Raw genomic sequence first — 23567 nt, 5'->3', positions numbered from 1 at the left:
GCTGCGAGGGGCTGGGCGGCCTGGACTACGGCCAGGTACCGGCGGGCCGCGGGCGGGCGGGAGGGCGGCCCCGGGGAGGGAGCCCGGGGGTGGATCTTGCCCCCTCCACCCTCCTCCCCCCGCCGGTGCCCCCGCGGGGCTCGGCGGATCCGCTGGGAATAACCCGCGGGTTGTGCCCGCAGGCGCAGCAGGCCCGGGGCGCTCGGTGCCCCACGTGCACCCGCTGCCCTCCCCAGCCCGGTTCCGCCCAAGCCGCGCTCCGGCCGCGCAGCAAGGACGGCACCGGCACCGCGCAGGAGGCCCGTGATGGCTTACGCAGGTGCCCCTGCAGCTCTTGTTTGGGTGTCTGTGCTGTTCTCAGCCAGGTGCCCGTGCAGCTTTCGTTTGGGTTCCCATGCAGGTCTCACCTGGGTGTCCATGCACCTCTCACCCAGGTGCCTGTGAAGCTCGTTTGGATGCCTGTGCAGCTCTTTACCTTGGGTGCCTGTGCAGCTCTCACCCATATGCCTCCGCAGCTCTTGTTTGAATGCCTGTGCAGCTCTCAGCCAGGTGCCCATTTATCTCTCACCCAGGTGCCCATTTATCTCTTACCCAGATGCCCGTTTATCTCTCACCCAGGTGCCCATGCAGCTCTCACGTGGGTGCCTGTGCAGCTCCCACCCAGGCACCCATATATCTCTCTCTCAGGTGCCCATGTATCTCTCACCGAGGGGCCCATTTATCTCTCACCCAGATACCCATAAATCTCTCAGGTGCCCATGTATCTCTCACCGAGGTGCCTGTGCTGCTCCCACCCTCCCTGACTTTGAGGCTGTGGACAAGCGGGCAGTGCTTGCCACGGTCATTGATTCTCGTCGGGGAGGAGGGGGCAAAGTTGAATGTTCTGTGCCTGTTACGTGGCTGTCCCAGCAGCTCGCAGAGACAGCTCATCCCATTAGGGCTCCCCTTTTATCCCGAAAAGCACACACCAGGCACAGGCCAATCTGCCTCCCGCTGGCAGCAGCCTCGAATTTGGTTGTTGAGGAGCAGAAAAGAAGGTGAGTGCAATGTTAACGATGTTGCTAGCCGGGAGTTAGTAGGTCAAGAAGCTTTTGTTCAGCCCGTGCTGGCGGTGTGCTCGGCACCGTACAAAACGAGAGGAAAGAAGCTGTCCTGGTCCTGCAGGATTGCAATTGAAGCAGGATTAGACAGTTCGGCCCCGGTGCCAGCAGCTGTCTGGGTGCTTGGGTTACGGCTTGACAGTTTGAAGGGACAAGGTCTGGTGGGAAAGGACTGCTTGGGGGTGAAGGGAGGGGAGGAGAGGCTGGCAAGTGTGGAAGCAGGGGGAGACGGGTCAGGATCAGGCCCTGGGGGCTGTTCCCATAGTTTCTCACCAGCACCCTTGTCCCCAGGGCTCAGATGAAGAAGCCTGGGGGAGCTGGGCTGCTAGTGGTTTGAAGGAGGCTGTGGACCCCCATAAAGATCCCCCCTTTCCCCGTGGCTGTACAGCCTTTTCTCCTGTACTTTGCACTGTGGGTGGTCATGGCTGGGCAGGAGGCACTTGGAGTGACTGGATGTGCCCTGGGCCAGCACGGGAGCTATTCCCACAGCCTTTTCTTCAGGCTAGGAGTGGTGCTGTGCTTACCAGCCCCTCTCCATGAATCATACTGTGGCTCTGGTTCTTTCCAAGAACCTTTGAGGAGCCAGTGGGAATTTCTCTCCCGGGTGGGTGAGGTGGAGCTGATGCCTTTTCGAGCCATTCTGTCCCCTGGCATCCAAAGGACTTGCAAACACAGCTGTGTTGGGGAAGCAAAAACCTTCCATGTCTCAATGTTGTCTTTGATTTTGTTTCAAGCGAGGGAAGGGCTTGGGATGGGCTGTTTTGTCTTTTGTTTTCAAAGTTTTTGGCAAAAAAAAAGGCCCTGGCTGTCTTTCATCAAATACCAGCACAGGGAGAGGGAGTGAGGAGGGAGAAGCAGCATGGCTTACTGCATGTAAAAAGTGCTGACAATGTCAGGAGCCATCCTGGGAAAAAAAGCTCTTTCTTATAAGGAGAACAGTGAGTTTTAAGGGTTTTTTGTTGTCATTAAGACAGGAAATTCTTTTGCAGCTTCTTACAATGCAAATACATCCCCCTCGCTGTGGAAGGGGTTTACATCACTATTCTTTCAGGGAAGACAAGTTTAAGGCTGACACAGTTCATTGCTTAGAGTTTCCATGCAGACCAGCATCCCTGGGGCAGTTCTCTGTCTGCAGGGACACCGAGGTGCTGTGGACAGTGCTCCCTTTCCTGAAACATATTTGGGTTGGCAGCTGCCCTGTGAGACTTGTGAGACTTTGTGAGCAGCAAAGTGAGAGCAGCAGTGTCATTGCAGTGCCCATGTCCTTCTGGGCACTGCTGTGAGTGTGGGGGCTCCCAGAGAGCCCAGTGCCCCCGAGGTTTTTGGGGAATGGCTTGGAGGAGCTCCCATTCTCCTACTGGGCTTTGCACCCTGACACAGTGCTTTGCAAGGTGTAACACATTGCTTTGCGCCATTAGAAGATTCATCCACTCTTGGGGCAGCTGATGGGTTTGATTTGAGGTGAAGTGCCCCATGTTCGGGTGTAATGGCCAGTGTCCCATGGGAACCTGCACTCCAGTAACCATCTCTCCTTCCCCAGGTGGATGTGGCAGCCATGGCACGGCTCTTTGGCTACGTGGATGTGACTGACACTGGCTTCATTGTGGCTGTGCTCTCCATCGCCTTCAACCCACTCTTCTGGAATGTGGTAAGAGCTGCCTGCACTCCAGCTGCTCCTTCACTCTCAGCCTTCCTTTCTCAGCTTCCTTTGTGATGCACTTTTGGAGGAGAAACCTCTTTTGGGGAAGTCTGATGGGCTGGGTGGGGGGAATGGTGCTCAATTAGACATTAGAGGTGGGTGAGCAAGGAGCTGTGCTGCAGAGTGAGCTCCTGGGGCTGGAGGTGACCATGAGGGATGTCACAGAGGAGGTGAAGGTGGGAGCCAGCACAGAATGCAGCAGGAATTAGGAGCTGAGCTTGGGAGAAGGGGGAGAGCGATCAAACCCGTCCTTCAGGCACTGGTCACCACTGGGACCGAGCATGAACAGCATTAACCCCCATCGGGGGGCTGCACTGCATACGCTGCCCACTGCTTCCCCTTGAAATATGTTGGCAGCTGTTTGTGTGGATGGCAGGAAGGAAAAACTCTCAGCCAAAAGTTAACCTAAAAAAAAAATTCCTCCTCCACTGCAAAGGCTGGCAAAGAGCTGCAGGGTTGGCAGCAAGCCAGCCCCAACGGGAGCAGGGTACCTGTGCTTGGGTGGTGTTCGCTGTGTCTGTGGAGGCCACAGTGCTCCAGGAACCATGGCTGGAAGAGTGTCCACTGCCCTGTACCACTGTGGTTTGCTGCCTCCCTGCAAGAGCAGCAGGAATCATTGTTGGCCCTGTTTCTGAGCATTGCAGAACCAATGTGCCAAGCAGGGAGAAGCTTTGGGCAGGCTGGCTGCAGGATGAGGGGACTCTCACCCCACAGCACCCTCAGCAGCACAGCTGAAGTATGGGGTGAAATGTCCCTGCCAGCACTTATGGGAATGGGATGTTGTTTCAGCCATGATTCCAAAATCTGCCCACCAAACCTCCCGACAGGGATTCTCTCCCTGGAGAATTCTCCTTAAAGAGGCCTTATTTTTCCGGAGGGGGAGGACTCATCTCTCTCTGAGCGTGGGGGCTCTTGAGATTGTCTCACGCTGGGCTTTGGAAAAGCGAGGCTCTCCTGGCTGTGAGTCACTTTGGAAACCTCTGTCAGAGCTCTTTGTTGCAGCCTCCCTAATTTTTCATGCAACTTGTTATTAAAAAGTCTCACGGTGTCTGAAATGCGAGCTGGAATATGCCACATTATTTCGACTGCGGAGTCATCATTTAGCATAAAGAATCAATGAACAAGAAGATTCAGGATGTGGTCTCGGGGGGGGTGGGGAGAGACTGGCTCTGGCAAAAAAACTGCATGAAAGAGAAAGAAAAAAGTACTTTATTAGCATCTGCTGCTACGCCTGCAACTCATGGGACGCCTGCAGCTTGGGAAATAGCGTTGCCTTTTGGCTCAGGAGTTTGGCTGCTGTTAAAGGACAGGGAAAGCTGATGTAACAGCAGGAAGTTCGTTGCTCTGCGTTGCTGTTGTCCCCTCCCGGTGACTGGAGAGCGGTGCCGTTGGCAGCAGGTGGCACTCCAAGCCAGACGTGCAAGGCTGGGTCTGGGAGCAGGAGGCACCTCGGCGTGGGGTTGAGTGAGCAGCCCGAGCTGGGTGTTGGGGGAAGCTCTGGGGAGGTGAACGTGGCATTCAGTGTTTCCCCAGCTGTAACAGGCCGGGTGGATCTCACAGTCCCTGGGCCTCCACCCCTCCATGCTCTGCTCGAGCACCCGAGCATCTCCCTCGAGTTTTCAGTCACAGTGTGTGGCTCACATCAGGCACTTCTGGAAGGCTCTTGCAGGGGATCTGTGGGTACTGCAGCCCTAAACAAGCCCCCAGTGTTGGGTACATTTCAGCAAGAGTGGCCCCAGACATCCCTGATTTTCTCTGACCTGCTTCCTTTACCTCCTCCTCATCCTTTTTTCCATGTGATCAGTGTCCCCTGCCTGCACCCAGCCAGCAGCTCTTTCTTTCCCTACATCCCTGCACAGGCTCCCTCTGTCCCTGGCTATTTGGGTTCCTTCCCAGCAGCTGAGATCTCTTCTGCATCTGAATTACTCTGGGTTTCCAAGAGCTTAAGTGCAAAGACTGGATTTCTGCACAGCACCAAGCACTCTCTACTCTCTCTGCTCAATAAGTACTGTGGGACCATGCTCAAAATCCCTCCTGTGCATGAAATTCCTGATTTGGATAGAAATTGGGTGGGGATGGATTGATTTAGTTCAGTGTCTTAATTCCCTGTTTCTGCTGAACTCCAGCCAGGTCTGCCTCTTCCGAAGTTTGGCGCCGGGTTGTCCTTGCTATGCAGTGCCTCTGAATAAATATGTGGTGGGGAAACCCTGGCTCCATGCGGTGCTTGGATCATGGAGAGGTGCATATCAAGGCCTCCAGCACAGCAAGGTGGCCTAGTAAGCACCAGGCTTGTTTCTCTGGGACTAAACCTGCAGAGTTTGGGGATGAAGCACGAACTCTGCAGGCTGTGGAGGAGCGTGGCTCCAGAGAAAAACCTGATGCTTGTCAGGTCGATGGATGTACTTTGGCTAAGAGAGCAATTTCAAGGACCAGAGCCTAAGTGGGGCAATTTGCAGACTCCAGCTGGATTGTGCTGATGCTCCCTCCTGTTCTCCACAGGGGAGAAAAGCTATTCCAAAAAGGCCTCGGGACTCCCAGTTCCCACCCTCCTCCCTGTGGGCATGTGCAGGAGGCCACCATGGGTGTCTCCCCAGGGCTGCCCACTGCATTTCCCCATCAAACTCAGGGCTTGCACCCCTTCTTCTGCTTCCATGCCCTCCATATATGTTAAAATCCCATCCTTGCCTGGGCAGCCCCCAGGTTATGTTGGCCACAGCACAGCTTGGATGTGTTCCTGCACTGTTCTCTGGTTTTTCCCTTTTTTTTCCCCCTCTCCTCCTCATGCTGTCTCTGCTTTCCCACCTGCCATGGCTGTTATGAAAGGAGCTACTGGGAGCCGTGGTCCTGCATGAGGCAGGAACACAGGTGAGATCCCAAAAGGCAGCAGTGGAGCTGTTTTGGGAATGAAATCACTTCAAACTCCCCAAGGATGTTCAGTGCAGCGGGGAGACCTGAGGTACTGTAGAGGGGCACCCGGCAAGGAGCAGGCACATCTCTGGAGCTGTGCCATAAAACGTTAATGAGGCCAGAGCAGCAGGAACTTCAATAAATCCCATCTGTGTTTGGAAAGCTGCAGAACCATGGGAGAAGCTTCCCATCCCTTGGTAACTAAGGAAGGTATTAAATAACAACTCCTCAGGGACAAATATTTTCAAGTCAGGAGAGGCAGCTAACCTGCACGCAGGAGGCTTTAAAGAGCTGGCTGAGCCTTTTCACAGGGGGACTTTCCAGAAAGCTGGAAGGTTTCTGTCACTCTCAATAGCAACCAGGCATAGCCATGAGGCCACTAGTCTGACGTCCATCACCACGCAAGTGAGTTTTAAGTGGGAAGTGCATCCATCAGCAATCTTTTCCTGATTTGAGCCTCTTAAAAATTTAGGTCTGGCGTCAGGGACCGATTTAGAAATGGCTCATCTTCAGCTGCCGCCCCAGAGCTCGCTCCTCCCGTCACCTCTGGTCACCCCCTCGAGACACTCGTGTGTCTCACAGGAATCTGCAGGGTGAAACCCCAAATGTCACAGTTAGGAACAGGCTTGGCGTAATTTAGCGTGATTTTAAAGAACACAGACCCCGTCAGACAGCGATTTTATTCTTCAAGGTTGCAGCTTTTCCTGTTCAGGGTAGCAAGATCTCTGTTCTAGACCTCTGTCAAGCGTTTAAGCTGCATGAGGTTTTGATTAAAGAAGTAGTAGCTGCGCAGGGACCTGGGCTGACAACGCCTGGCTCCTGATGGATGTGCACCTCTTGGTTCATTTATTTTTAATTTCCCATCCTTTTCTCCTTCTTTGGAGATTGGAGGAATCTGCCAAGTGGGTAAGAAGTGCTTGTGCTGGTGGGGAGGGGAGAGATTGCAGACACTGGCAGCCTGATTTCACCTACCTCTGACCACTTCTTGCTAAACTCGGAGGAAGGTGCCTGACCCAAAATCTCCCCACGCTGCTGGGAAGCAGCTGGAAGCTTGGAAGTTGCTGGGATTCAGACCTCAGTGAGAACTGAGAACTGAAACTCTCAGTAACCTTTTTAGGACAGGAGAAAAAAGCCTGATGCTGGGGGATTTCAGCAACTCTCACTGCCTGTCTTACAGAAGGGAAGGATTGAGCAGTGGTTTGATGGTGGTGTGTCAGCACCTCGCTGGGGAAAGGAAATTGCAGGGTATGGAACAGCTGCGTGAGGGCTGAGATGGCAGCAGGGAGTACACCTCAGTTAGCTGAAGTTTACAGCGCTGGGAGATGAATGAGTTGGGGGTGATTTAATGTTTTTTTTCTGGCCTTCAAATTCTGTAAGCCTGCGAGATTTTTGTGGGCTCCCCCGCAAACCTCTGCCTGCCTGCAGCCGTGGGGGAGAGCAGAAAACAGCCCTCAACCAGCTTCTGGAAAGTGCTTTTAGACCCCATCATAGAAGCCGCGGCACAGTGGCGATGATTATCTGCTTATAACAGATGCTAGATCAATAGCGGGGCTTCAAGCTATGCTGCAAGGCAATTGACTGCAGAAAGTGTTTCTTTATTGGGGTAAAGCTGGGCTTGCAACGAGGCTCAGATTCGCTCTTACATCTCCGGTCTTAAAATGTCACCACCAGCTCTGATGCCTTTCATCCTTTGTGCAGGGAGAGAACGCACATTATTCATAATTGGACTCTCTACCAGGCAGCAATAGCCGTTTTCATTTCCTACAATGGCTGAGAAAGAGTGAGGATTAGCCTTTTTTTTTTTTTTTCCTGTCTCCCAAACAGCATTTAGTGGCAATTTTATTCCAAGTGACTTGGTAACGCTTTCACTCAGGCAGCGAGGGCTTCGCGTGTGGTTTGCGGATGGCATCGATTCTCCAGCTGTCTTATAACAGAGCAAGTCCTGGCTGGGTGTGTAACACCACCAGCCCTGTTTGTCTCCTAAATTTAGCTTTTCCAGTGTGTTGACACTGCTGTGAGCCACATAACAAGCACCAAAACTGGGTCACACCCTCCAGTGTGCCGGCTGGAGTGGCACAATTAGGAGCGCTGGCACCTTGAGGGAGAGCCACATCCTTCGTCCCAGCACTGCTTCCCGCAGCCTCCCATCTGGAGGTGGTGATGTTTTTGTCTAAATCCTCTTGAAGAAGCTGTGCAATATATTTTTATGATATCCTTGCAGGCTGAGCTGCCTGAGGTGGGGGAAATCATGGAGCCCAGCCTGGCCAGGCAGCTGTGAGCTGAGATGCTTCATCTGTGTGTTGAGCCAGGCATGGTCTCAGCCCTTGGGACTCCAGGCAACGTGGTGGCAATCATTCCAACAGCTGCCCACCCACTGTGCACAGGTACCTGCCAAGACAGGCTGTGCTTGGTCAGCTGAGCCATTTCTGTGCCTATTCCTAGCATGAATTTGGGATCCAGCTGGTGTGCGACGTGCCTGCTCAGCGTTTCTCAAAACCAAGGTCAGAATCTGTCTCTCACCTCACAGCTGACCCGAAAAGCAACCTCCTTTTTTTAGCATCTGCAGAATGCTTCTCTGAAAACCCAGGGTCTTTGTTGTATATACTGGACTTCTCTTGTTTAGTGTTTTAAAAATAAACTGCAGGCTGCTGGCAGCCCTGCTGGAGTAGCTCAGCACATGTACACAAAAGATGAAAAAAATTTATTTAAGCCAAGAGTCTTGTTTCCATATGCATCAGAGGATTACCTGTAGACCCTGGAAGCTGGAAGAGGCCCTTTCTTCTCTATCCCACGCTATCCCTATCCTGCTATCCTGCTGCTAAACCCTTTCACCTGCTGATGAGGTGCTGATCAGAGATATTAGTCTATGAAATGGCAAGTCTGTGACCACCTGCTTCTCACGGGACAAGGCAAAAAATGCAGCTGGAGGCAAAAAAGAAAGTGATGTGATCTACCCAGACCGGGAGGCATGGAAGACATTGGGTCCTCCCACGTGGTCCTGGGCTTTGGCAGTGTTTGTGCGTAGCCTGGGGACTGGGAGCTGCTGGATCCCTGAGGGGAGAAGCCCACTGACATCCCCAGGACATCAGCAATCCAGGGGCTGGACAGGGACTTCCCGTGCTCTGTGCCTGCCACAGTCACAGACGTGAGCCGGCTGTTCTCCAGCTGTGCCGTGGCACAGACTGTTTTGCAGAAGCCTACCCAGTTCCCAGAAGGATGGGATCTCCCAAAATAGGCTGTCTTGACGAAGAAATGCAGAGACATGCAGTCTGCTGGGTGCTCCTGGGAGGTTATTCCTGTAAGCCCTGCAGCCGCGCTCCCGTCACAATGCAGTTGGATCTCCTGCACGTCTGGAGATTCATGTGGAGGGAGACACTGGGGTTTCATGGATCCAGCTTGTGGCAGGATGGCACACATGTTTGGCACCCCAAAGAAAATGCCACCTCATTTTCTCTATTTCCCCCACTCCATGAACTCTGAGGTGACATCTCCTCCAGTTGCTCACATGGCAGCAGCAAATGGGTAGAAAAGTAGATTAGTAAATCAGTAAAGCAAAACCCTCCTTCTCTTTTCCACCTATATGATGTCCCCAATGACAAGAGCAGCTGGAAATGGTTCTTGGCAGGAGCATCCCACATCCCTGCTCTCCTGAGTGTGAAACAAGATAGTTCAGCACTCCGATCACAGCAGCGCTTGTTGGAGGCTGGTTCTTAGTAAATATTGGGAGCCTCATCTCTGTTAAAGCAAACAAGTATGTGCAGCCCCCTGGGCTGCCTTACAAGGCTTTTAAACCCCTGTATCCCAACCCAAGGGAAGGGCTGTGGAGCCACTGCCTCATTTTCCTTTTCCCTGCCAAGCCATCTGAACTTCTGTGCTTGTTCCCATATAGGAATGAGGGGTGACTTTCTTAGGAAATTAAAAATTTGGTTGCCAGAACAGCTGGAAACCCCAGGCCTGCCTGTGCACCTGCACGTGGCTTCATCAAACTCCCCTGATCTCCCAGCAGATGTTAGTGTCAGGGAGAGGAAGGCTGGTGGGAGCTCTTGATTTTCGCGTACATCACGGAAATTGTGACCCACCGTGGTGCAGTATCTACTCATCTGGATTGGACAATATCTTGTTTGGCTTTTTTTCCCTTGTAGAACCTTTTTTGTTCCCTCTCTTTACTCCCCCAGAGCAAGGATGATGTGGCCGTGGGCTTGTTCTGCGGTTTGGGATGTGCGAGCTGCTGCTTTGTCTGGCTGAAGGGTTTTCACTCGCTGTCTGTGTAGGCACATTCATTTTTGGTGTGCTTTGGAGAAGAAAAAGGCTATGAACAGCTCACACCCCTGAAGAGGGTGAAATAGAGATGGGTTTTAGCAATTTTCTATGCTTTTGGCTGTTGTGGGGAAGCCTGGCCGTCAGGGCTCCCACAACACCTTCATCACCTCCTTTGTGCGGTGGGAGGTTTGCTCGTTATCTGGTTTCTGCTTCGCTTATAAAAGAAGCTGTAATTGTAGCAGCTCCTTGCCATAAAAGCACAAAGACATTTTCAGGGAAGGAAAGTGTGCACGCAGCTTTTATGATCCTTTACAGTACTCCTTCTGCCCACTTTTCTCACCTCCTGCCCTTTGTCCAGCATCATCCCCGTGCCTGCCTGCTGTTCAGCACGACCCCCTCTGGCTCGAACCTCTTCTTTGCTATAGAAATGCCCCTCTAAGATAGAAAGCATCCTCCTCATCAGTCTTCTTGGGTTAAGAGAAGATAGACTCCCAAATGCCCCCACGTAGCCAGGTGTTCCAGTTCCTGCCTCTTTCCTCAGAATTGTGAGCCCAACAGCAGATGCTCAATCTGCAAAATCTCAGGGAGGACTTTGAACTGGGGAAAAGAACCTTTCCATCTGTCTGTGACTGCAGTGTACACCCGTTAATAGGACTGAAGTAATACCAAATCAGATCACCTTGAGGCACGCATGCTTGTTCCTATAAAAAAACAGAATGACCTCAGACGAGATACAGTATTTTTAACTATGAAGCATTCCTACTAAGTGCCTTTTCCTGTTTATTTTTACCAGGACATTGTTGTAATGACTGCAGACTTACTCATTTCATTCCCAAGGCTGGAGAGCAGCAATGAATTCGTTTCATTTCGAGATTTTGTTGTACAATCATTTTCCAGAGATTGGTGTTCTCAGAAGCCAAAGCGAGTGCGTTGCCCAAACGAGGAACATTACTTTTCTTCCTGTAGCCATTAAGCTTTGGTACCTGCTGCAGATGCAAGAGGATCATAGCTGAAAGGACTTGCTCTGCCTCCTTCATCCACCTCTGTGTAAGGACTCTGGTAGAAATTTGTGGAGCAAAGGACCGTGAGAGGGTTTGAGCACTGGATGCGAGGCTTGTGTCTGCATCCCTGCATTGGGCTTTGAGGCTGCAGAAGGGAGAAGGAGCTCCCCTGGGACGTAGATCACAGGGTCTGAGGATGACTGTTCACCTGGCTTTTGGGTTACGTTTCTTGCACCGAACAACTGCAACGGGGCACGTGGTTACACCCACCCACACCTGGAGGAACCCCAGCGCCAACCCCAGCAAGGCCGAGGGGTTCGGTGGTTGTATTTAACCCTTCAGGTTGTTGTTACTTGTTGTGCCTCACGGGTTGAACATCTCATCCCCGAGCAGAGGGGAACAGCGCGCGGCTACTGCGTTACATAAAGATCATATTGTCCCTCTCTATTGTTGGCCGCCCAGACGGCAGCAGCATCACAAACATGCGTGTCCTCAGTGCCGTGGGAAATGTTCCCAGGGGTGGCTTAACACAGAGTGTGGAACGTGATATGACGAGCAGGGAGAGGACAGGAGGCCCTCCAGCCGAAATCAGTGCTTGCCGAGTGCAGCCAGTGCAACCAATACCTCTTTTCCAGTGAACTCTCACTACTCTGCGAAGGGGTATTAGATTTCTCTTGCATTTTGTGCTCTGTGAGGCATATTTATTTTCTTCTCTCCCCCCCTTCCCTGTCCCCCTCCTGTCACAGCTCCTGTGGGAGCCTTGAGCGGGTACACTCTGTCCAGAGGATGGGTGTGTTAGGAGTCCTTATTAGCAGACTTATTCCAGAGAATTAAACCCTAATTTCACAAAAGGGCAGCGAGAGAGCGCCTGCAGCTCTGGGAGAAGCTGAGCTTTGTGTGTTGTTTGCAAATAGCACAAGAAGTCCTGGTCTGAGCCTGCTGGTCCTGGTCACTGGGGTATTGTGACCAGAAGAGTAATTGTTGTGTTTCTTTACTTCTTAAAACAAAAATTACAAAGTGGTGTACAAGGAAACTGGCCATGCCTCCTGTCGCTTGTGCCTCCACTTGTTTTCGGTCTCAGGGCTTTAAAATGTTCCTAATCCTCTTCCACTTCATCTTTTTACAACCCTGCTGCAAAATGTGCCTCTGCGACACCTGTCATTGTTTCTCCCTGAATTAATAGTTGTGTGTAATTGTGACCTGCCACAGGATGCTGTCTTGCTCTGTCAAAAAGAGAGATGCTAATGAAGAACATTGGGTACCACATTACGGGAGAGCAAGGCTCGACTCGCCGGGATGTGGGACATGTACTTGCCGTACTGTTATTGCCAGCCTGGGCAGAAATGGTATTTCTGTCTCTCATCAGTCACTGGCTAATGATTGTAATTTTTACTTGCTGAGAAACTCTGGATATAATGGACTTCATTAACAGATACATGAGATGCTACCAGACCTGCATTAGGGGGAGAGAGGAAGAAAACAACCCCTGCGTGGAGGAAATTTTATTATTTATCCGTAGCAGTAGAAGTGATGCGGAATTAGTGTGGGATTCGGCGGTGTGGCTAATGAGCTGGGCTGAGCTGGAATCCAAGCAAACCTATTAACACGAGCAAACTGCAAAGATGATGCCCAGGCCTGAAAACCCTCACATCCAACACGAGATCCAAGCAGTGTCTGGGATGGCTTGGCCACTTTATCTTCCTCTCCATGGGTCCGGGTGGTTGCTGTTGTGTTTGTGTCTCGAGAGGCTGCTGTTTGCTGTCACCCCCCCAGCCCTTCTCCTTCCCCTTCTCTCCTGCCAGCTCCTTCTTACTCATAACACTGGGTGAATTGGAGCTCCTGATTTAATCTTTAAGACAACAGAGCCAAAGTATTTGCACTCCCATGGGCCACAGCTGCTTGAATAATTACCCGAGCTGAAACATTGCAGTTCAGCCCCAGTTTTCAGTTGCAGGCAGTGGCACATCTGCAGGTCCAGCTGATTGGGGTCACAGTGACAGAGCTGAGTGCTCATGCTCGTACCCAGGCATGTATCTGCAACTAAATACAGGCCATACAGGAGAGGAAAAAGCACCTGATTTAGCTGACATCTGCAGTATAGCTTTATACAGTCTCTTTGCAATGAATCAGAGGCTGAAAGAAATGTCAGAGTCGTTAGATGACCTCAATCTCCTTTTACCTGGAACCTGTGAAGGCTTGTCTCAGTTCGGGAACAGGGTATTCTTACGTAGGATACACTTGCTGAAGATTGACCATTTTCATTCCAGCTAGAATAACTGGTTTTTAATCAGGCTGACCTTATTTGCAACAGCAATAGTGATTTGAACTAGAGGTTTGGAGCAATGTTGGAAAGCTTTGAAGAGCAGAATAGATGCCTTGTGACACAGATAAAGCTTTATCCCCACATTTAAAACCAAATCCAAGGCACTGAGGAGAATTCAGAGGGACTTGACCTCAGCACTGTGATCCATTGGGATCCGGGGCCTAATTTGGAAATAACGCAATGGAACGGAGGCGAGAAAATAAAAGGAGAGTCTTAAAAAAAGGAGAGACGTTTGTCTTGTAATGTGGCATTTGTACTGAGTGCTTGCTGACAGTGTGGTGCAGCAAAGAGCTTGTCTTCCTAAATCGATGCCAGTTCAAACATCGTCAGTGCTATTGTCGGATCGCTTTGTTTGGAAGTGGGTCTGTTGGGTAGACAGCCTGTTTTGGTGAAGCAGCTGTGTAGAAAACTTCAGACACTTCTCCAGCTTTGCTTTTTTTAGGGTTGCATGAATACAAGCAACAAGGGAAAAAAATAAGCAAATACAGGATGTGAGATGGATCTGAATGTTCTCAGTCACTCGAGACCAACACACACCTTGGCTTCTGGTTGGTTTGGGAAGGTGCCTGCTACAGACTGCCTGAGCAAAATCCGATCTGTTTCACCCAGGGAAAATGCTCCCAGCTTCAGAAAAATGTATGAAAATACGAGGTTTGTGGTTTTCTGGATGGGAACTGTGTGCAATGGGAAGCTGAGCGTGGGCCAAGTCATCTGGGCATGGAAGATGAAAAGAAATCCGGCAAAATGCTTCACCGTCCTGCGCATGAGATGCTCATCTGGCAGCACTTACCTTCCCTCTGGGCTCCAGCAGAGCCCCAGATACTTGTGTAGGGGCAGCCTCTGCCTTTCCCTAATCTCAGGAGATTGTTTTATTTGGTTGTATTCATGGTTTAGAGGAGCTGGGTGTGTCCCAGCTGATCCCCATTCCCTCATGCAGACCATGAGTCCCTCCCACTGCTTGGCCATCCCCACCACATCCCAGGCCGGGACTGGAAAGATCCTTCCCCATCCCGTGCTGCGCTCTGGAGAAATCATTATTTCACAAATATTTTTTCCATGGGATTTTTTGGCCGGGAGAGTTGGTTTGGGCCTGATTCCCTGTGGCTGGAGCGCATCACCCTTTCCCTTCACTCTCGGGGAGCTGCTCATAAGGGCTCCCCATGCCCACTCTCAAAATTAATTAACACAGCTCATTCTGGCTTATTGAAATCACCTGCCTTCAGCTTCCAGCACTTTGGACATAAATCATGAGCTCTTTGCTTTGAGGAGAAACTGTTCAGATTTTGTGTTGGAAATTGCTAGCAAATGCAGCCCATATTCTGTGTCATTTTTGTTTTTATTGAAGAGGAGAGGATGTGGCTCATGGAACATCCATGGACCTGGGCTGCCTTGGCATACGCTAAGCAGGGGCTTGTTTTTGTTGCAGCCTGCTGATGAGATCCTACTTTGACAAATCACATAAACACTATTAGAGAAATGAAATTTTTTATCTAACTGTTTATCATGAGTGGATTCAAGGTAAAGGCTCATATGGAGGTAATCTCAAGGGATAACTCTGAGGTAAAGCGTACCTAGTCCTTATGAAACCCTTATCTGTTTACCTGCCAGCTTGTTTTGTTTCCCCAGCTCAAGGCTGTTAGCTGGGGTGACCTGTGCCGTTTCAGTCCAATTACTTTCACTGGAGATGGATGCAGGGGGGGGTATTTTTTTAGGCTAAACCTAGTGGAGGCAGGCTGGGTTTCTTTAATATCTTTCCACTTTTAAAGAAGTGGAGTCACTTTACTCTTCTCCCTGTGTCAAAGTGCTCAGACTGGACCCTGTTGACCCCCTCGGCAGCAGCATTCATTGGAAAAGAGTCACTAGAAGAGGCACTCCAGCTTGTGTTTCATCCTCTTAACTTGCTGGTTTGCATGATGGGCTTTAAAGGCAGTGAGGTTTGTCACGCTGGTTTGTCTCAGCACTGCAGCTCCACATCCAGTCCCTTGGTTTTGGAGAGGAGCTTGCCCTGTTTTCTGCTTGTAGCTAGTTCTCTTCTTCAGCCCCTAGGATGTTCTCCATTTTTTTTGAAGCACTTTGTGTGTTCCAAACCAACTGCTCCGCTGTGAGAGCCTGCAAACGTGTGGCTTTTTCCTCTTTGTCACCTGGTTGTGCAGCCCCACCGTTCCAGCTGGCTGTTCCACACCGCAGTGTCCTTGCACAGCCAGTCCACACACCGCCTTGTCTCTCCAAAACCCTGCTCCTGTTTCTTTTGGCTGGAATGAACAACAAACGCCCCATCCAGAGCCCATGAAAGGCAATGGAAAAATCTTCCTTGCGTCAAATCGACGCTTTCCTTTCCAAACTGAAAACCCTTGGCAGACACGGGTGAGCTAAGCCTTGCTGCTCGGCAGCTGTTACTGCCATGCACCAGTGGGGAAATGGGAGAGGGGAAAAACGAGCTGGTATAGTATCCTGGGGAGACCTTTTGTGGCTGAGCTGGCCCATCCCCATCTCTTGGGACAACCTGTGAGGCCTCTGCCCTCAAAGCCTCTGGCCAGAGCCTCCAGTCTCTGCCAGGAGTCCCTGCCCTGCTCTGGCTCCTCGTGCATGGGCACAGGCTGTCACCTGTTGTCCCCAGCGCCTGTTGCTCATCATCAAACCATCTCTGGGTGCATCTTTTTCCTGGGGCATTACGATGAAAAAGCCTTTACAAGCTGCGTGGGCACAGTCTCTGACCTGCTTTGCCTCACAGTCCACGTGAAACTGTGGTAAGACGGTGCCTGTCTCTTCTCATATCACTTTAGTGTTTTAATTGCATGAACTGGAAGCTGCTGCTCCAGCACTTGGTGGGGGAACTTCGCAGAGCTTTAATCACTTGCTAAAAAGCTTTCAGGCTGCATTACCATCTCATGGCTCTCTGTAATGGAGAGTCTGTGCCCTGAGAAACCTTCAGAGAAATAACTCAGTCTCTGGATCAGGTAGTCCAGAGCTGCTGCAGTTTTTCCTGGTGCAGGCAGGAAGCAGCTAAACAAAGTGGAGCCCATTGGGGTACTGACAGGAGCTGACAGCCTGTGACCACCTCCCTCTGGGTGCTGTGCTGGCAGGAGGGACTTGTAGTCTCGTGGTGGTCTCATGGTCACCCCAAGTGCCAGCCTCTCCTCCTGGAAAGTGCAGTTGGGAGAGCTCAGCCTGCATCTCTGCAGTGTTGGTTTTCCATGATTTAGTGCTTGCCCTGTGGCACCCACTCCCAGCCAGGCCTGGAGCCAGTGCCCACCTCACTTGTGCCTTGTGGATGCATCCTGTGCCATGGGCTGTGCTGGGAATAATAGGGATGAGCAGCAAGGGACTGCAAGAAGTGCTGTGGCAGGGCAGAGGGATGGATGGGCTGAGGGCTTTGGGGAGGCCAGGGGACAGCTCAGATGGGCAGAGGTGATGCTGCCATCCTGCCAAAGGGATTGCAAGCGATGGCATGTGGGTTAAAGACTGCTGAATAATCTGCTGGCCCAAGTGGAGAAGCACAGCTGAGAACTGGTGGTTCATAGTATAGAAGAGGTGGTGGATGAGGGATGCTGGAGGGACTGGCCTGCTAAAGGCTGCAGGAGGGAAGACACCATAGTGTGCCCTGTGTTGGTAGTCACTGACCAGCAATATGAGTGCATGGTAGACCATTACCTGTCTGCCAGGCCCTGCCCATGGGCTGGGTTTAAAGCCCTTGTGGGTTTAGGACCCCTTCCCAGGGCCGTATTTCCGTCTGGGGCTGGCCTGGTGCTCATGGGCAGCACGAGGAAGGCAGTTCTGTGCTTTGTATCGCCAGCACTGCTGCGCCGGAACGTGACTGCAGGGAGGTGACGGCTAATTGCTGCAGCGAGTCAAGGACTGTTTAAGCAGCTAATTAATTCCTCCTAATCAGCCCTTGATCTGTTGAAAACTGCATGGCATTATCTCCTCTGCTGCAACACCTTGATAATTCCTGTCTGAATGGCCTTCACGGAGAACATATTTAAATAAACTCAATAGAGATTTCAGACAGATAGCAACTATAATTACCAGCTTGTACAAATTAAAACCGTGGTTTGTTCTGTTCTTTTTCTCCTGCCTTTGCTGCCCAGAGCTTCTACTAATCATGTTCCTGCTGCCAGTGGCACGCCAGTCCCCCGGGCATTTTCTGCACATGCCTTCGGAAAGCTCGTGCCGGTGCCTGGTCCGGGGTGTGCTGATGTTTCGGATGAGCCTGCACATGGGCACATGCCAGCCTTGGCTGGTGTTTTTCCTGTGCCGGGGGCTCACTGCCATGCAGGGGAGCTGCAGGAGCAGCCCCCACACGCCCCTCGGGATTGCCATGCACTATCCTCCCCAGGACCAGTCCTGCAGTTCCCCCCCCACCGTCTCTCCTAAGGTTTGCAACCTCCTGGAAATATAGAGTTTTTCTCACCTAGGAGGGGCACAAGCACTCAGACATTGGCCTTGAGTGGCCACAGGAGCCCAGGCTGGAGCTTTCAGTCATGGTGTTCAACTGTAGGTGCTTCCCTACATCACTTTGGCAATGGATTGCCTGCACTGAGTGCTGCTGGCTGCAGCAGGGCTTGAGCACACTTTATTAGGAGGGGTAAGGTCAGGCCACACTCATTTCCTTCACAGTCACTTGGGACAGCCAGAAGGGCTGGCTCCTCTGGCATTTGGCAAAGGTCAGCCAGCCCTGGTGCTCACGTTTCCATTCCAGCTCGCTCTGCTTCCCTGCCTGCTCCTGGGAGCACCAGAGCCACGGTCTGGGTGCTCAGGTCTATCTTTTAGGTAAATGTAATAGCTGCGAGGAGGGTGGTTTTTCAGCATCCAAGCATTGGATAGCAGAGAGAAGAGAATGTTGCTATGCTTTAATGAGGCATTACAGCAAATCAGAAAGCAAAAATGGATTTTTCGTAACAGGAAGAGGTCGGTGCGTCTGGTCCCCGTAGGTGAAATAAGGGTAGTATCAAGTTTCCTGCCCATTCAGCGGGTTGCAAGCCAACTGGGGCACATCTTCCCCTGTGGGAGGTGCTCTCTGACCCATACTTGGATGATGAATATATTTATGCCAACGATTTGACCAGGGCTGGAGCATCCCTAGAAGTGCGCAGAGCATCTCCCCAGGTAGACCCAGGATTTTGCAGGATGTGGACACATCCCCTCTACCCTGCTCCTGGGAGAGCTGAGAAGCAGGCACTGGCCTTAACCCTTCAGTGCTTCAGTTTTCCTTGGTTGAAGGGAGCTGCTAATCCATCCCAGCCTCCCAGCAAGGCTAAATTCACTAGCTCCTGCTCGGTTTTCTTCAGGTGCCATGGCGATAGGGCAGTGTGAGGACATAAAATGACTGATTTGCATCGAGATGCAAAATGTCCCTTTGTCCTGAGCCTTTGGGTTATCTGGTTTCATTGCCCATTTCTGGGGCGAGCCAGATATAGCAGTGGAATCACATGGAAGAGCACAAAGGCTCTAATTCAGAGCTGGGACTGAGCAATTAAAATGTAGTGTGTTCCAAAGCCAGGTTCCCTGGATGGCAGACAGAAAGAATCAATTTCCTTCAAACAAATACTAAATATTAATGAGAGGCCGTGGTCTGCCATCCACACGGAGCTGGAAAGAGCATTTCCCGTTGATCACTGCAGAGGCAGGTTTATGGGATGAAATTGCTTCTCGAGTGGTTATTTGTGGCCTTTCCCGAGGTACCTCGGGATGGTTTGCCAGCCCGAAAAAAAAGAAAAGGAAACTCAGAGCATTTCCATTTTCCATCCAGGCAGGCACTGGGAATGCGTGCTGGAGCTTTCATTTTTGTTTACGCACTTGCCCGGGTGGTTGGGGAGATGGCTGGGATTGGTTACATAGAAATCAGCCCTGAATTTACGTCTAGAAGGAAGCAATTCCCTGGGAACATCAGCCAGCTGAGCCTGCCCCCGGAATGGCCTGCCAAAGGCAGAACATGGGACCCAAGAGCATCCCCAGCTTTGCAGCCACATCCGCTCACTGATTTATTTCAATAATGAGCATTGGGGGAAACATTAAAAAAATGACTTACGGCACTCACCAAGTATCCTAAAGTGAAAGCAGAGGGCTGGGAGCTTTGGAAAAGGAATTTTTTTCTATTGCTTTGACCCTTGGGTAAGTCAGGAAACCTTGTATTAACTCCATTTCCAAACTTGGAAGAAAAATGAAAAGGCTTCTCTCCCTACCTCTCCAGGACACTCCAGCTGTGGTGTGGGACTTTTCTCCCCAGTGCCGTGCTCACCCATGGGCAGCACAGTGCCAGCCTTGGCTGGGAGGGCAAAGAGCACAGCGGGAATGGTCTCAGCCCTGCTCTGTCCCACACACAGCCATGGAAGCTGCTGGAAGCATTTTGCATCCGTCACGCAGTAAATAATAACATGTCTGCTCATGATTTTATAAAACCATTAAGGCAGCTGCGTAGCCATGGGTCGATCGGGAGCTAATATTAGCTCGAAATGACTAAAATTAGAAAATTAGAACCAAGCCAGAACTAATTAGTTGTTCAGGGAATAGAACCAGAACCGGAACTAATTAATTGCCACTGAAATATCGCCGCGGGGCCCAGTGGGTGCCGCCGCTTCCAGCTCCGCACCAGCTTTGCTTGGGATGACTCCTGTGTGGGCTCGGAAAGGAGCCCAGAGTCCCATCTGAAGGCTGTGACAGCTAAATAAGAGTTGGCGGCTCAGTCCCAGCTGTGTGATGCAGCACAGACTGGGCTGTGCTGGGAGCAATCCCATCGCAGCCGAGGCAGCTGCTGCCGGAAGGGCTCGGAAAAGCGTCCCCTCGCCCTGGCTGCCCAGATGTGCCTTTCTAAAGGTGAGGGTAATTACAGTGCCCACCTCGAGGGCTCCCGGCAGCACACAAGCTCTTCCCTCCGATCCCAGCGGCTCTGCCTTCTCCTTCAGCTCCAGCTCTGCCGCCACTGTGATGCTCTGCAAAGCTCTCTTGAGTGAGCCAGGAGCTGCCATCCATGCAAACGCTGCCAGAATAATTTCCAGGGAATTAGGAAGTTGGTACAGATAACTGGCACGTGGCTGCATTTTTCCATCTGTGACTCCCATCACCTGCATGGTCACTTCTTTTTACTTTCCAAAGGTGGTAACTCACCCTGTATTTCTTTTTCCTACTCTCTCAGCGCTCAAACAGCAGCTCCGATTTTAGCAGCAGCATGACGCACGGTGTTTTAAATTCAATTTAGAATACAAACTATTTATACCAGCCAGAAAAAGGCAGTGAAGCAGCTCTCTCTGTCATGAGTGGATTTGTAATTTCGGAGCAATCATTGCATAACTAATTGAATCAGCTCTCAGCATGTGAAATCAGTGCCCTGCTTATCAGAGGTTTTCATCGTTCCCCCCTCTTGAAGCCATCAGTCCCCCTCCACCAGCAGCACTTTGTGCTTCTGCAGCAGCCTGGGAAGAAAGCAAGACCTGCAAAGCTGCCTTTTTCTGCTCAAATTGAGCCAATAAATTACCAAATACGTTCAGAGTAGATGAAGAGCTGGGTTGCAGGTGGCCCCAAAAGCTGCCCAGGCTCCATGCGAGGGAGTGAAGTACATTTGAAACTAATCAAGTGCCAACTGTGTCTGAGAAGCAAATTGGTGCTGAGATGTTCTGCTGACTCCCACTTCCTGCTTCGTTGCCCAGGTGTGCTCTCCTTGGCTGGAATTTTGGGTGTGATGTCTGATCCAAACCTCCGGCTTGGCACCTGAAAATGGAGCCTAAGAGGGGCGATAAATATAGCGACAGCTTTCCAAGGGGTACAGGAAAGGCAGAGAGCAAAGTATTTGTAAGGATTTTTATCAGCTGGGAGTGCAGGGCCTGGATTTGGTGGCTGGGGTGGATCTGGTCCTGCGGATTTTGGGAGCAGCTCCAGCCACCTGCATGCAGGAACCTCCTGGGGTTAGAGGGCAATTCCTCATCTGTGGGGCGGTTTGGGCAGGGGCCCATCAGCATCTGCAGAAAACAGAGCTGAACCTTACAGCCAGGGAAAAGTGTGCTGTAAGGGATGTTAATGCCTCCTCAGGGATGCTGCCTGTGTACATGTGGGTCCCAGGGTGTCACTGCTGCACTGAGATGGGTGAGGAGGGCAGATGAGCCCTAATGGCTACAATTGCTGAGTGCTAATGAAGGCCAGGCTGGTTCAGCTGGTACAAATGGAAGCAGTTCTCTGGGCAAGGCTAGCAGATCTTATCTTGGGCAAACTTGAGGGAACGCTTGCAAATTTTCTGGATGTGCACAGTGAAGGGTTCTTCCCGGGGTCAGGTGTGATCCCTGAGACCAAGACTGGACATAGGAGGTGATACGTCCCAGAAAATGAGAGCTGGGTGTCCCTGTGGTGCATCTCCTCAGGGATCTGTTTTCCTTCTTAGCAATGCTCTCAGCCTTGTTGAATGCCAAGCGTCATATTCCCCAAAACTAATGTGTAGGGTGGTTTTTTTGATTTTTTTCCATCAGCCCAGGCCTTGATGCTGCTGGCTGACCTGGTGTACAAGGGCATATGCAATGCAAGGAGGGTCTGGCATGGGTAGGAGAAGGAGCTTTCATCCCCAGGCTTGGCTCAAGGCATGTCCCATCAGTGGCCTCCACTTGCGTCTTGCACAAAGCCACACAGACAAAGTGTCCCCAGCATGTGAGGCCAAGGCTGTGGGATTTGGGCTCCTGGGGCAGCATGTGCCAGGCATCCCCAACCACCCACTTTGTTTTCTGTTGTCCCTCCAGGTGGCCAGATTGGAGCACAAAACACGAGTGTTCAGCCGAGTCTTCGGCTCTGCACATGCTGCCTGTTACTGCCTGGGCGCCGTGATCCTGCTGCTGAACTGTGTGCGGAGCCACTGGTAAGGAGCTCACCCTACTGACGTGTATCCATGGAAAGAAATGCCCCTATAGAGTGGGGGGGATGAGGGATATTTGCTCTGCAGTGCTGAATCCAGCCCCAGTGCATTGCTCTTCCATGGCTGGATAACTCCAGCCAGCAGCAGATTTATTCCAGGGTTTGTAATAAAGACAAGGGATACGGCAGGATGGCCAAACCCATCAGTTTCACCAGCCATTGAGTGTCACAGGTTTCCTTGCTCTGCTCCCTGGGGATGTTTCCTCTCCCCTGTGAGCAACCCAGGTGACAGGAGGGCTGTTTGCACAGGATGGATCATATGTAACAGCAGGATTTTTTAATTTTCTCATAAAAATCATAAACAAAATTAAAGCTGCTTTTAAGAAGCCGCAGTTTCCTGTGCAGAAGAGCAGGATTACCTGTGCACTTAGCAAACAGTCTCTTGAAACTCTTATCTACCATCTCTAAACACTACCTGGGCTTGCTAATAGTATTGTATGGCTGATACACCGTACACTGTGGGAATACGTCCTTTAGCATTCCCAGTGCAGCAGAGAGGTTTTACTGCAGAAGATTTCCTCAATGCCAGCAATTTATCTGTGATCTGGTAGGCTTTATCTTCACTGCTGTTAGTCGAGACAGACTCACTAAATTCCCAGATTCAATTATACCAGGGTCAGAGCTAATGGGTTGTTTAGTACTCTGGGTAATTTCCCAGGCGTAGAGATCTCTGGTTGGAATTTGCACATGTATTTAAGAGCTATGCCTTCCTGGAAATGACACCAGGACCTGCCCTTGCCCTTCTGTGTTTGTCCCAGCTACTGCTGATTGCAGAAACTGTAAGAAAGCTTGCAGTGAACAGGTCTGTAATCGAATGCAGGCAATTCAGAGGGCATGTGTGTGTGCTGCTGATGTCTCAGTGACACAGAGAGCTTGGATTTCGCTGGGGAATGTCTCAACAGTCTCTTGCACAAATTACATAGTCATTTGTTGTCTGGGAAGCAGTGCAAAGCCTTGTCCCTGCCTTTAATTAAAAACATGGGTGATGGAAGGACAGTCTCCATTCCTGCTGGCTCCTGGGTCAGTGAGGCTCACTGGGTCACTGACAAGACACTGACTGGGAACTGCTGGGAGAGCCAAAGGGGCCTCATCTGTCCCAGCACTATGTCCCACATTCCCCCTGTAGAGCCCTCAGAGCCCCACCAGGGCTGGCATCACTGGCTCTGCTCTGTCATGAGCCTGTAGACTCACTGAGTTTGGCTCTGCCTGCACAGCACAGCAGCTGGGCCCTGAAGAAACAACAAGATCAATTCAGGGGGCTGGAAAAGCCCCATCTGGACCTTAGTTTTGGAGGAGAAAAGATGGGGCAGCTCACCCCTAGCAGAACACAGATGAGATGCCAGCCCACCACAATGGGCCAAAGCCTTTCACATGACTGCAATGGGAAG

At 51.3% G+C, this 23567-nt stretch overlaps 1 protein-coding gene across 2 annotated transcripts in view; it reads left to right on the top strand.

Annotated features, from left to right (window-relative positions):
• The first annotated feature begins 6 nt into the window (after positions 1–6).
• Positions 7–23567, top strand: part of PEMT (phosphatidylethanolamine N-methyltransferase) — a 41327-nt gene continuing 17766 nt past the window's right edge. Inside the window, exons 1-3 of one of the 2 annotated variants that reach the window (XM_027656594.1) lie at positions 7–35; positions 2641–2748; positions 22008–22123. In XM_027656594.1, coding sequence (XP_027512395.1) covers positions 2656–2748; positions 22008–22123 — 209 coding nt within the window. In that variant the 5' untranslated portion in view covers positions 7–35; positions 2641–2655. Of the gene's footprint in view, positions 36–852; positions 1038–2640; positions 2749–22007; positions 22124–23567 lie in introns of those variants that run through there. The other variant, XM_027656592.1, reaches the window with a different exon arrangement.

This window comes from Corapipo altera, unplaced genomic scaffold, assembly GCF_003945725.1.
Source record: "Corapipo altera isolate COAL_440 unplaced genomic scaffold, ASM394572v1 104, whole genome shotgun sequence".
Classification (NCBI taxonomy): domain Eukaryota; kingdom Metazoa; phylum Chordata; class Aves; order Passeriformes; family Pipridae; genus Corapipo; species Corapipo altera.
The sequence above is the reverse complement of the archived record's forward strand: the minus strand, read 5'-3'. Positions and strand labels throughout refer to the sequence as shown.